This window comes from Triticum urartu, chromosome 7A, assembly GCF_056163025.1.
Source record: "Triticum urartu cultivar PI428250 chromosome 7A, HENAU_Tu73, whole genome shotgun sequence".
NCBI lineage: Eukaryota > Viridiplantae > Streptophyta > Magnoliopsida > Poales > Poaceae > Triticum > Triticum urartu.
In genome coordinates, this window is record NC_141879.1 from 596,546,709 (window position 1) to 596,559,440 (window position 12,732).

Here is a 12,732-nt window from a genome sequence, read left to right on the forward strand (position 1 = left end):
TCCTACAACAACAGTTTTCAAGCAAGTTCGGGCAAGGCCCCATTCGAAATTCTGTATGGCAGGAAGTGCCGTACCCCTCTCAACTGGTCTGAAACCGGTGAACGTCAACTTTTGGGTAATGACTTAATCACAGAGGCAGAGGAAATGTGTAAAGTCATTCGAGATAACCTCAAAGCAGCGCAATCGCGCCAGAAGAGCTACTATGATAGTAAGCACCGTGATTTGAATTTCGAGATCAGAGATCATGTGTACCTCCGCGTCTCTCCAATGAAAGGTACTCGTCGCTTCGATATCAAAGGGAAGCTTGCTCCTAGATACGTGGGACCTTTCAAGATCGTCAGCAAGAGAGGCGATCTCGCCTATCAACTCGAGCTTCCTTCAAACTTTGCAAATGTGCATGACGTGTTCCATGTCTCTCAGCTCCGCAAGTGCTTCAAGACTCCTGACCGCACCGTCAACTTCGAAGACATTGAGCTCCAAGAAGATCTCTCTTATCGTGAGCACCCCGTTGCTATTCTTGAAGAGACTGAACGCAAGACTCGCAATAAGTCAATCAAATTCCTCAAAGTCAAGTGGTCACACCATTCCGACCGTGAAGCCACCTGGGAACGCGAGGATCACCTCCGTTCTGAGTACCCGGCGTTCTTCCAGTCCTAGATCTCGGGACGAGATCCTTTCATAGTGGTGGAGTGTTGTAACACCCCGGATATGATTTACCTAATATGTAATCCAACTCTTGCCATTTCCGGCGTTAAGTTATTTTATTTTCTCAGGTTCGGGTTTTTGTCTCCGTGTGTTGTTGTCGTTGTCATGCCATGCATCTCATATCATGTCATCATGTGCATTTCATTTGCATACGTGTTCGTCTCATGCATCCTAGCATTTTCCCCGTTGTCCGTTTTGCATTCCGGCGCTCCGCTCTCCTCCGATGGTCATTTCTACCTTTCTTTCATGTGTGGGGGTTAAACATTTCCGGATTGGACCGAGACTTGCCAAGAGGCCTTGGTTTACTACCGGTAGACCGCCTATCAAGTTTCGTACCATTTGGACTTCGTTTGATGCTCCAACGGTTAACCGAGGGACCGAAAAGGCCTCGTGTGTGTTGCAGCCCAACACCCCTCCAATTTGGCCCAAAACCCTCTCCATCATCTAGAGCGTTCGATCACGATCGCGTGGCCAAAAACCGCACCTCATTTGGACTCTCCTAGCTCCTCCTATGCCTATATATAGGCCCCCTCCGAAATTCGCGGTTCCCCTCTCCCGAAACCCTAGATCTGACCCTCCGCGCGCCGGACATTGTCCGCCGGCGCCGGACATGCCGCCGCCAGCCATTCCCGCGCCGCCACGTGGCACATCGCCAGCCTCCTCCGCCGTCGGCCCGCTCGGCCCGGGGCCGGCCCTCCCCACCGACCGACTGGGCCAGAGGCGCCCGACAGCCCCGCCGCCTCCTTCCTCCGGGCCGGCCGTCGCCGCCCGCGCGCCGCCTCTCCGCCGGCGAGCCCCGCCGGGCCGCACCGCTCCCTCCGCCGCCCAAGGCGCGCGCCGCCCAAGGCCGCCTCCGCCGCCCGCCGGCTCCCTTCGCCGCTCAGCTCCGCCACCGGCCACATCTCCGGCGACCGGAGCACCGGCCGGATCCGGCCGCTCCCGACATCTCCGGCGGCCTCAAGCTCCACTCCGGCGATCCTCGTAAAGCGTGCCGCGCCGGATCTAGATCTGAAAAACATCACCTCGGTTGACTTTCTCGTCCCTAACCCTAATTTTATTTCCATATTCATCGTGCCGTAACTTTGCATCCGTAGATCCGTTTTGGGCATATAGCATATCAAAATGTTCGTCTCAGAGAGAACATCATTTCATCTCATTGCATCATTTTCATTTGAGTTCATCTTGATGCCCGAAATGCTATTGGAAGAGTGCTATTTGAGATAATTGTCAGATCTGCTGTTCCAAATAGCTATTTGTCATTTTTGCCATGATTATTGTGTGCATGATATGCCCCTGAGCTCTACATGAGTTTTGTTATATGCCTTGCCATCTTTCCAGAGGTGCTATTCATGTATTTTTGTGATGAGTGTGGTGACTAGCACAAGCTTGCAAAGTAGTGCATTCGTTAATGCTGATTTCAGGGACTTAGCAATTCCACTAAGTCCTTGAACTGTTTTTATCAATATGCCATATGTTCATGTTGTTTCCTAGTGATCCGTGCCTCTTTTGAGGATGATCAGTAAGGATGATTTGTTAATCTTGTAGTGCTCTATCCATCAATGTCTTTGTTTGCAATTATGGAGCACCCTAGCTTGAGTCAATCGAGCTCTACTTTTGCTATTGCATGAATCTGGGCAGATATTCTACTTGTTAGCAATTTTGCCGAGAATGTTGTAGTTGATCCGTGCATGCTATGTTGTTGTTCTTGCCATGTCTAGCTTGCATAATGTGTATTCTTGGTGGGTGCATGATTAGATTTTCATGCCTTGCTCTGTAGTGAGTGCATCGAGCTCGTAAACATGGCTACTTGATATCTGATTTGCATGTTCCAGTTTTTCTCTAAGTCTGAGATCTGATTATGTTTTTGCCATGTTCACATGCTTGCAATTGTATTTTATGATCCCTTTTGGCTCAAGGTCACTAAGGGACTTTTGTTAAGCTCTTTTAGTAGCTCCATGCGATGCCTTACTTTGCCATGTTAAGTTCCTATAGCTTATAGTTTTCATGCTCCAAAATGTGCTACCTGATCTGAAATTCCAGACAAGTGTTAATTTGACTAAGTCTGAAATCTGTTTACCAATTGCACTTTTGCCATGCTTGTTTGAACCTGTTAATGGATGAATTGGCCGTAGCTCAGTGTTCATATTTTGTCAAGAATCATGAGTGGATCCCTTCCATGTATTTTGTTGTCTTGTTTGAGTGTTGTAGCATGTTTGTCTTGTTGCATTTAGATGGCTACTTGCTATTTATCGCAGACCGGTGCCATATTTGAATTGCTTGCCATTTCCAAACCGTATCTCCGATTCCGGTGTTCTTTATATTGATTTCAACCGAAATCACCTCACCTTTCCAGTGGCACACTTGGATTTCCAAGTTGAGGCCAGGTTCATTCACTCCTTGTCAAATCTTGCATATGCATCACATATCGCATCCCGCATAGCATACCATGTTGCATCATGTTGTTTGAGCTTTGCACGTGGTTGATTGTGTTCTTGTTACTTGTTTGTCTTGTTTGGGTAGAGCCGGGAGGCGAGTTCGCTAATGAGGAGCCCGTTGAATTTGCTTTCGAGGATCCAATCAACTCTGACAACTTTGCAGGCAAGATGATCATACCCTCGAAACCACTTCTATCTTTGCTTTGCTAGATGCTCGCTCTTTTGCTATGCCTATGCTACGATGCCTACCACTTGCTTATCATGCCTCCCAAATTGCCATGTCAAACTTCTAACCCACCATGTCCTAGCAAACCGTTGATTGGCTATGTTACGCTTTGCTCAGCCCCTCTTATAGCGTTGCTAGTTGCAGGTGAAGATTGGAGACCGTTCCTTGTTGGAACATTATTTACTTGTTGGGATATCACTATATTATCTTGTTATCTTAATGCATCTATATACTTGGTAAAGGGTGGAAGGCTCGGCCTTTTAGCCTAGTGTTTTGTTCCACTCTTGCCGCCCTAGTTTCCGTCATATCGGTGTTATGTTCCCGGATTTTGCGTTCCTTACGCAGTTGGGTAATAATGGGAACCCCTTGACAGTTCGCCTTGAATAAAACTCTTCCAGCAATGCCCAACCTTGGTTTTACCATTTTCCACCTAGCCTCTTTTTCCCTTGGGTTTCCGGAGCCCGAGGGTCATCTTATTTTAACCCCCCCCTCAGGCCAGTGCTCCTCTGAGTGTTGGTCCACCTCATCAGCCGCCGGTGGCCACCAGGGGCAACTCTGGGCTGGCCTACCGGAAGTTTGGACAATCTGAGTGTGCCCTGAGAACGAGATATGTGCAGCTCCTATCGGGATTTGTCGGCACATTCGGGCGGTGTTGCTGGATTTGTTTTAACTTGTCGAAGTGTCTTGTAGAACCGGGATGCCGAGTCTGATCGGAATGTCTCGGGAGAAGGTTTATCCTTCGTTGACCGTGAGAGCTTGTCATGGGCTAAGTTGGGACTCCCTTGCAGGGATTTGAATTTTCGAAAGCCGTGCCCGCGGTTATGAGCAGATGGGAATTTGTTAATGTCTGGTTGTAGATAACTTGAACCTTAACTTAATTAAAATGAATCAACTGTGTGAGTTACCGTGATGGTCTCTTCTCGGCGGAGTCCAGGAAGTGAACACGGTGTTGGAGTAATGCTTGCCGTAGGATGTTCTCTAGTCCTTCGTTCGTGCTTTTCCTTCTCTTCTCGCTCTCTTTTGCGAACAGGTTAGCCACCATATATGCTAGTCGCTTGCTGCAACTCCACATATTACCTTGCCTTACCTATAAGCTTAAATAGTCTTAATCGCGAGGGTGCGAGATTGCTGAGTCCCTGTGGCTCATAGATTACTTCCAAACCAGATGCAGGGCCTGATGACTCCGTTCCAGATGACGCGCTTGAGCTCAAGTGGGAGTTCGACGAGGACTCACGCCGTTACTATGTGTCTTTCCCTGATGATCAGTAGTGGTGCCCAGTTGGGGCGATCGGGACAGTGTCGCATGTTGGGTTGATCTTTTATTCTGGCACCGTAGTCGGGCCATGAGTGATTGGATGATGTAATGCTATTTATGTACTTTGTTTGACGTGGCGAGTGTAAGCCAACTATGTACCTTCCCCTTTTATTATCTATTTACATGGGATGTTGTGACGATTGCCTTACTTGCGACATTGCTTTCAATGCAGTTATGCCTCTAAGTCGTGCTTCGACACGTAGGAGATATAGCCGCATCGAGGGCGTTACACCAAGTTTGGTGCCTCGGACGCCGGCAGCGAGTTGTACGTCATGGAGCAATTCTATGACTACAAGATGACTGATGAGCGCTCTGTTGTACAGTAGGCTCATGAGATACAGTCGCTCGCAAAAGAATTTGAGTACTTCAAGTGTGTGTTTGCCGGACAAATTTTTTTGCCGGAGACATCTTTGCCAAGCTTCCACCTTCGTGGAACAATTTTGCTACTTCCCTGAAATACAAGAGACAGGAGTTTTCCGTTGCGGATCTCATTGGTACTCTTGATGTTGAAGAGAAGACAAGAGCAAAAGACACACATGCTCGAGTTGCTAAGGGAGCTTCTAGTGCCCACATGGTACAAAAGAAGAACTTCCAGCCCAACAAGTTCAAAAATAACAAGAACAAAACTCACGGCAAAGGCAAATTTGATGCAAAGAACAAGCCGTCACATTCTACCAACTTCAAGAAGAATTCTCATAAGAAGGAGAAGGGACTTTGCCATGTCTGTGGTGACCCTAATCAATGGGCTCCAAAATGTCCTAACCGCTTTGAGGAGCGTGAACATGAGAAGAGCGGCAAGTCCGCTGATGTTGCCATCGATGATACTGATATGAAGGAATCAGGGTACGGTATTTCCTACCATCCTTTCATTATTTCAATCCCCTGATTGGTTAATTGACATCGGTGCCAATGTACATGTTTGTGCTGACGCCTCCATATTTTCTTCTTACCAGGCCACGGGGACTTCTCCTGTGCTGACGGGGAACGGGTCACATGCCATTGTTTGAGGTGTCGGTACGGTTGATCTGAAGTTTACTTCGGGGAAGACCGTGTGTCTGAAGAACGTTCATCATGTGCCGTCCATCAATAAAAATCTCGTTAGCGGTTCCCGTTTATGTCAAGATGGTTTTAAGTTGGTTTTCGAATCCAATAAAATTGTAATTTCTAAGTATGGACAATTTTTTGGAAAAGGCTATGAGAGTGGAGGCTTGTTCCACCTATCTTTGTCAGATATTTTTACTAAAGTTATTAATAATATTTGCCACGATAATGAGTCTGATATTTGGCGTTCACGACTTTGTCACATTAACTTTGGTTGCATGACGCGGCTAGCCAATATGAATTTAATTCCGAAAATCTCTACTGTCAAAGGCTCCAAGTGCCAAGTATGTGTGCAAGCTAAGCAACCTCGCAAGTCCCATAAGACTGCAGAGGCAAGAGACTTGGCGCCACTAGAGCTTATACATTCTGATCTTTGTGAGATGAATGGCGTGTTGACAAAAGGTGGAAAGAGATACTTCATGACGTTGATTGATGACTCCACTAGATATTGTTATGTGTATCTTCTGAAATCAAAAGATGAGCCTTTAACTTTCTTCAAAAACTATAAAGCTGAGGCAGAGAACCAACTTGATCAAAAAATTAAACGGCTTAGGTCCGATCGTGGTGGAGAGTATTTTTCCAATGGATTTGATCTGTTTTGTGCGAAACATGGTATAATCCATGAGAGGACGCCTCCCTACTCACCTCAGTCAAATGGGGTAGCCAAAAGAAAGAATCAAACTCTAACTGATATGGTTAACACCATGTTAGACACATCGGGTCTCTCCAAGGAATGGGGGGGAGGCACTAATGACTGCGTGTCATGTCCTAAACTGGGTTCCCACAAAGCATAATACCATGACTCCATTTGAGGAATGAGAAAGGAAAATAGTGAAACTCTCTTACCTACTTACTTGGGGTTGTTTGGCCAAAGTCAACATACCAATTCCCAAGAAGCACAAGCTTGGACCAAAAATCGTTGATTGTGTTCTTTTGGGCTATGCTTTTCGTAGCATTGGCTATAAATTTTTGATAATAAAATCTGAGGTATCCGACATGCATGTTGGTACGATTATGGAGTCGAATGATGCAACTTTCTTTGAGGACATATTTCCTATGAAGGATATGCTGAGTTCATCAAATCAGGAGATACCTACTCCATCTGAGGAATTCGCTGTAATTCCTGAACCCACCATTGCGATGGAACACGTTGAGAATCCTGTTGAGGGTGACAATGGAACTCCTCCGAGGAGTAAGAGACAGAGGACTGCAAAGTCTTTTGGTGATGATTTCATTGTGTACCTTGTGGATGACACACCCGGGACTATTTTCAGAAGCCTATGCATCTCCTGGTGCTGACTACTGGAAGGAAGCTATTCGTAGCGAGATGGATTCCATCTTAGCTAACGGAACCTTGGAGATCACTGACCGTCCTTATGTGTGCAAACCTGTAGGATGTAAGTGGGTGTTCAAGAAGAAGCTTGGACCTGATGGTACGATTGAAAAGTATAAGGCACGGCTTGTGGCTAAGGGTTATACCTAGAAAGAAGGTGAAGACTTCTTTGATACTTACTCACCCGTGGCTAGACTGACCACAATTCGGGTGCTACCATCACTAGCTGCCTCACATGGTCTTCTCGTTCATCAAATGGATGTTAAGACAGCTTTCCTCAACGGAGAGTTGAAGGAGGAAATTTACATGGATCAGCCAGATGGTTTTGTAGTACCTGGTCAGGAAGGAAAGGTGTGCAAGTTATTAAAGTCTTTATATGACCTTAAACAAGCTTCTAAGTAGTGGCATGAGAAGTTCGAAAGAACATTAACTGCTGCCGGCTTTGTAGTAAACGATGGTGACAAGTGTGTGTATTATCGCTATGGTGGGGGCGAAGGAGTTATTCTTTGTCTGTATGTCCACGACATACTGATCTTTGGAACCAAACTTGATTTAGTCAAGGAGGTTAAGGATTTCTTATCTCGTTGCTTTGAGATGAAGGATCAAGGAGTAGCCGATGTTATCTTAAACATCAAGCTGTTAAGAGATGAGAATGGTGGGATCACACTGCTTCAGTCTCACTATGTGGAAAAGATCTTTAGTCGTTTTGGTTATAGCGACTGCACACCTTCTCCAACTTCATATGATGCTAGTGTGTTGCTTCGAAAGAATCGACGGATTGCTTGAGATCAACTGAGGTATTCTTAGATTATTGGCTCGCTTATGTATTTGGCGAGTGCCACGAGGCCTAACATTTCTTTTGCTATGAACAAGCTGAGTCGGTTTGTGTCAAAACCGGGATATGATCATTGGCATGCACTTGAGAGAGTTATGCGCTACTTGAAAGGCATGGCAAGCTATGGGATTTACTACACCGGGTATCCAAGGGTACTGGAGGGCTATAGTGACTCAAACTGGATATCTGATGCTGATGAGATTAAGGCCACAAGTGGTTATGTTTTTACACTTGGTGGTGGCGCTGTTTCCTAAAAGTCTTGCAAGCAGACCATCTTAACGATGTCAACTATGGAAGCAGAACTCACAACATTAGACAGTGTCACTATTGAAGCAAAGTGGCTTCATGAGCTCTTGATGGACTTACCTATGGTTGAAAAACCAATACCCCCTATCCCGATGAACTGTGATAATCAAACTGTGATCGTCAAGATAAACAGTTCTAAGGACAATATGAAGTCCTCAAGGCATGTGAAGAGGAGACTTTGTCTATCAAAAAACTGAGGAACTCCAAAGTTATTACATTGGATTATATCCAAACGTCGAAAAACTTGGCAAATCCCTTCACAAAGGGTCTATCACGTAATGTGATAGATAATGCATCGATGGAGATGGGTCTGAGAACCACCGCATGAGTTGTCCATAGTGGTAACCCACTCTATGTGATCAGAGATCCGTGAAGTAGAAGTGGGAGACAAGCTTTTGGTCAACTGAGAGGAGAGTATCCCTATTTTAATTATCCCACTCCGTCAAGATGCAATACTCTCCTGATCTGCATGGCAGGTTGATATTTATCTTAATGTGTTCCAAGTGGCTTATTTGAGTAAGCAGAGATGTTGTCTTGCAGAGCATCTCCTGAGGAACACATCTATATGAATTTGACTGTTAACGTTACAGTCTGTGAGAATTGGGTGTTCTCTAATAAATTCATGAATGGCCTTGGAGTATGACGTATACGCTCCACCCGCGGGGAAGCCTTGCGACAGCCCAGTATCAGTCAAGAATTTGTGTGAAACTAGTTTCGCAGAAAACTTGTAGTTCAAGGCATAGTCCACTATTCAAGTTGTGATCTAGTGTAGCATAAAACTCTAAGTGGAAGTTCAACTTCACAGTCTCCACTAAGCACCGGTATATAAACAATGTTTTGGAACTAAATGATGAGATGTGCTAATAAGAGTGTGGGGGATTGTTGGAATTTTGCTAGTAGGCCTTTGGCCCAAAGCCCAACTAAAATTCTGAAATTCTCTTGGCACATTTATGCATACATGTGAGTTGAGTGAGTGATACTAGAGTTTAGTCTCACCACGGAAGTTGAGAGAGACTTGCACCTCTTCATAAGATGAGCTATTCTACCACTTGTATGAGCATGAGAAGAGGAGACCTACACACGCGCTCCTCCTCCTCGCTCGCCTCGCCACGCCTCGTCACGACGCGCCGCGGGTTGCGGGATTGAGCCGAGCCGAGGACAAAGCTATGCACATTGTCTATATTTTTGCTGCTCGGGAAAAATTAATGAGTCATTAATTAATAATTAACGGACACGTTAATTGTTTCCGATTCTTTTGGATCGTGACGACTCCGGCCCGCACTATATAGTCAGGCAGACGTCTACTGTAGCCGCCGCCGCTTCGTATGGTTTCGCACCACCGTTCCAGATCATTATGCCGTCAAGCAAGTCTTCTCCATCCCTCATTTCGGCGTGCACCGGGAGAAGGGACAGCAGGCGGCCGGAACCCCGCCTCTCGTGATCCTATCGAGAGAGGGGCGATCAGGTTTTTGGGGAGCGCACTCGTGCGACTGCTAGTAGCGACGACTTCACCAACGACGACTTCTTCCCCGACCTCGGCAACCTCATCCTCGACGACATGGGTGACAACGTCAATGCCGGCGGTGCCGGCGGTGCTGCTCCTGCTGCACCGTATGTGATTCTATCCTTTCTGTTCCAGATCGTGGTAGAATTCATGTTTTTAGTATGTGGCATAGATGTGATCTGTTCATCTACTATGCTAGTTCGCATGATTAGTTTAATCTCTGCTATTGCCGTCATGATTTATCTTCTGTTTATTTGGTTAAATCTCGTAGTAATTTGCTTATATTTTCAACAATATGTATATGATAACACGAGGGCTCGGGCGAGAGAAAATTTTCCTTGCACAAAAAATTAAGAATATAGAGGGCATTGTAGTATCCCTCCCGTTTCCTCTAAATCGAAAGGTTGTATGTTTATGTTTTTTAGGTGTCACTTTTTAGAAAAATAGCGATGGAGGTGCTACAGAACCCCATAATTTTTTGTAAGTGAGGGGCATACCGCGGAAGAATGACCGCACAAATGAATCACCCCTGCCAACAGAGTGATGCAGCCATGAATGCCAATGTAGTGTGAAGAGCAAATCTTTTCCGTGGTCGGCGTAACTAATTAAACCGATAGCGATGCATCTGGACAAGGGTTCACACGATCGAGATTCAGATGAACACGGTGCAGTTCGGGATACAGTCAATAAATTAGGATCATATATATGCGCGTACGCTTCATCAGTCCTCTAATAAAGAGAAGTCGAGCATCTATAGCAGCCAACCGCCCACTTTTATCAGAAAAAGGTTCTCGGCCTCACTGCTGGTGCTGGTGTCCTGGGAAGATCCTCGATTTACTTTGAGCTCCAGGTCGTCGTCCATGGAGGAGGCCAAGAGGAGGCCGCGCGGCGTGCTGGACCTGGAGGCGCAGTTCGCCTTCTTCCGTTCGCAGCACCGGCACCCGGTCAACGCCGCCGCGCACGCGCTGCTCGCGGGCCCCATCCTCTTCGGCAGCCTGCTCATCCTCTACTTCCTGCCCCTGCCCTCCCCGCTCGACCCGGCCCTCGCGCTCTCCCTCGCCTACGGCGCCGCCTACCTCGCCGTCGACCGCCGCGCCGGGGCCCTCGCGGCGCTCCTCCTCCTCGGCGCCTGGGCCGCCAGCCGCGCCCTCGCCGCCCGCCTCGGCTTCGCGCTCGCGTGGAAGGTCGTGCTGGCCACGGAGCTCTTCTGCTGGACCTGGCAGTTCCTCGGCCATGGACTCTTCGAGGTAACGTCCGATTTGTTCCCTGAACCTCCGCCACGCTCCTGGTCACAGGCGACCTGACATCAATTGCTGTTTTTTGCTTGCCGAATCTGCTTGTTCTTGCAGAAGAAAGGGCCAACGGTGAGTGAACTTCCGGCGGTGTTCCTGATGGAGCCATTCCTCATCCTGCTGCAGGTAAACGTCATTTTAATCCTCTGAATCTTCAAGATAAACGCAAATCATGTGCGGCATACATATGAATGTAGCAAAGATGGCATAATCAATCTACTAGAGATTGAATGGACATGGAGTTCTTAACAACAGTACTAAGTAGCAGCCGTTGGCTCTTGTTTGTGCACAGATACTCAACAAGCTGTTTGGCTACGAGCCATACCCTGGATTCAGCAAGAACGTGGATAAGAAGATGGAGGCTGATCTCAGTGAGAGCAGAGAGCTCGAGCAGAGGAAGATCAACTAATTGGACATGCTCAGGTTGATTCATATATAAGTAGCAAAGTGTGTGTGCCTACCATTTGTGATGTTTATGCATGCTGTCTTAGATATTTGTAGAATAAAGTGAACAGCCGAACTTTCTGTACACGATGATATTGTGCTATTGAAGCTTCTTTTCCCAGTCGCCGGGAAGAAGATGCATCCTGGCTGAAGGTTTGCAGCTCCAGATTTCACTCGCCGAGTGCTCTGCTAGACATTTCATCAACCACCTTATGGGCAAACATAGCTGCAACTGTATCCGGCTCGAGACATCCTTCTCTGAATGCTCTACTACACATTTCATCGAACACCCCATGGACAAGCATAGCTATATCGGATCTGCCGTAGTGTCTTGCTAAACCAGCAGACGCACGAATGGGCCTGCCGTCCTCGAACTGAAGATGTTGCCCCCGACTATCTGGCGGCCATGGGAAACCTGGACCGGCCCGACCCAACCTGGCCCGGAAAAGCCCGATCTGACCTGGCCTGTTCTTGTCTATAGGCCAGGCCTGGGCCTATGTTTTGAGCCCGAAGGCTAGGCCAGGCTTGGGCTTGGCATATTTACGTTTTAGGGATGAGGCCCGACTGGCTTTTCCTTTGATGGGCTGGACCTGGGCCTGAAATCTAGGCCCGACAGCCGGGCTGGGCCGGGTCTAGGCCTAGGTTTTCTACTACAGGCTTTATTATGTCCGACCTGACTTATGGCCAGGTATACCCCTCACAGTAAAAGAACCTGAAGCTCGATGGTTGTCGGAGACAATTCCGGCAGATCCCTTAATAAGGCTATCCGGATGAGATGAGTAGGTCGGATGGTAACAGGAGGCGACTCTTTACCTAGATTTTGGCTCTTGACTACGGGCATACAAAGTATACAAGGTACACAACCGAGAGATTGTATGTTGTAGTGTTTTCTAAGATGTCTCTATCGACTAGATACCGGGGCCCTAGAGTTACAAGAGTCCTAGTCTGCTACGTCGGTGGAGGGGTGTTGGTGTCAAAACCGGCGGATCTTGGGTAGGGGGTCCCGAACTGTGCGTCTAAGGTCGATGGTAACAGAAGACAGGGGACACGATGTTTACCCAGGTTCGGGTCCTCTCGATGGAGGTAATACCCTACGTCCTGCTTGATTGATATTGATGAATACGAGTATTACAAGAGTTGATCTACCACGAGATCGTGATGGCTAAACCCTAAAAGTCTAGCCCGTATGACTAGGGTAATGAGTATTCGGCCTAAGTCTTCCAGTTTGCATAGACA

General features: G+C 47.2%; 1 protein-coding gene across 1 annotated transcript; it reads left to right on the forward strand.

Moving 5' to 3' along the window:
- The first annotated feature begins 10,484 nt into the window (after nt 1-10,484).
- On the forward strand, nt 10,485-11,669 carry LOC125520144 (2-hydroxy-palmitic acid dioxygenase MPO1). The gene is made up of 3 exons (XM_048684978.2): nt 10,485-11,007; nt 11,110-11,178; nt 11,345-11,669. The coding sequence occupies exons 1-3, from the start codon at nt 10,621-10,623 to the stop codon at nt 11,459-11,461; spliced, it is 573 nt and encodes a 190-aa protein (XP_048540935.1). The 5' UTR covers nt 10,485-10,620; the 3' UTR covers nt 11,462-11,669.
- Nucleotides 11,670-12,732: the final 1,063 nt, after the last annotated feature.

What these genes read in the sequence shown, in the direction of transcription:
- LOC125520144 (XM_048684978.2), top strand. Translation starts at nt 10,621, where the DNA reads ATGGAGGAGGCCAAGAGGAGGCCGCGCGGCGTGCTGGACCTGGAGGCG. An exon ending in TCGGCCATGGACTCTTCGAG is followed by an intron (nt 11,008 to 11,109) that starts GTAACGTCCGAT and finishes TTGTTCTTGCAG; the next exon opens with AAGAAAGGGCCAACGGTGAG. An exon ending in CATTCCTCATCCTGCTGCAG is followed by an intron (nt 11,179 to 11,344) that starts GTAAACGTCATT and finishes GTTTGTGCACAG; the next exon opens with ATACTCAACAAGCTGTTTGG.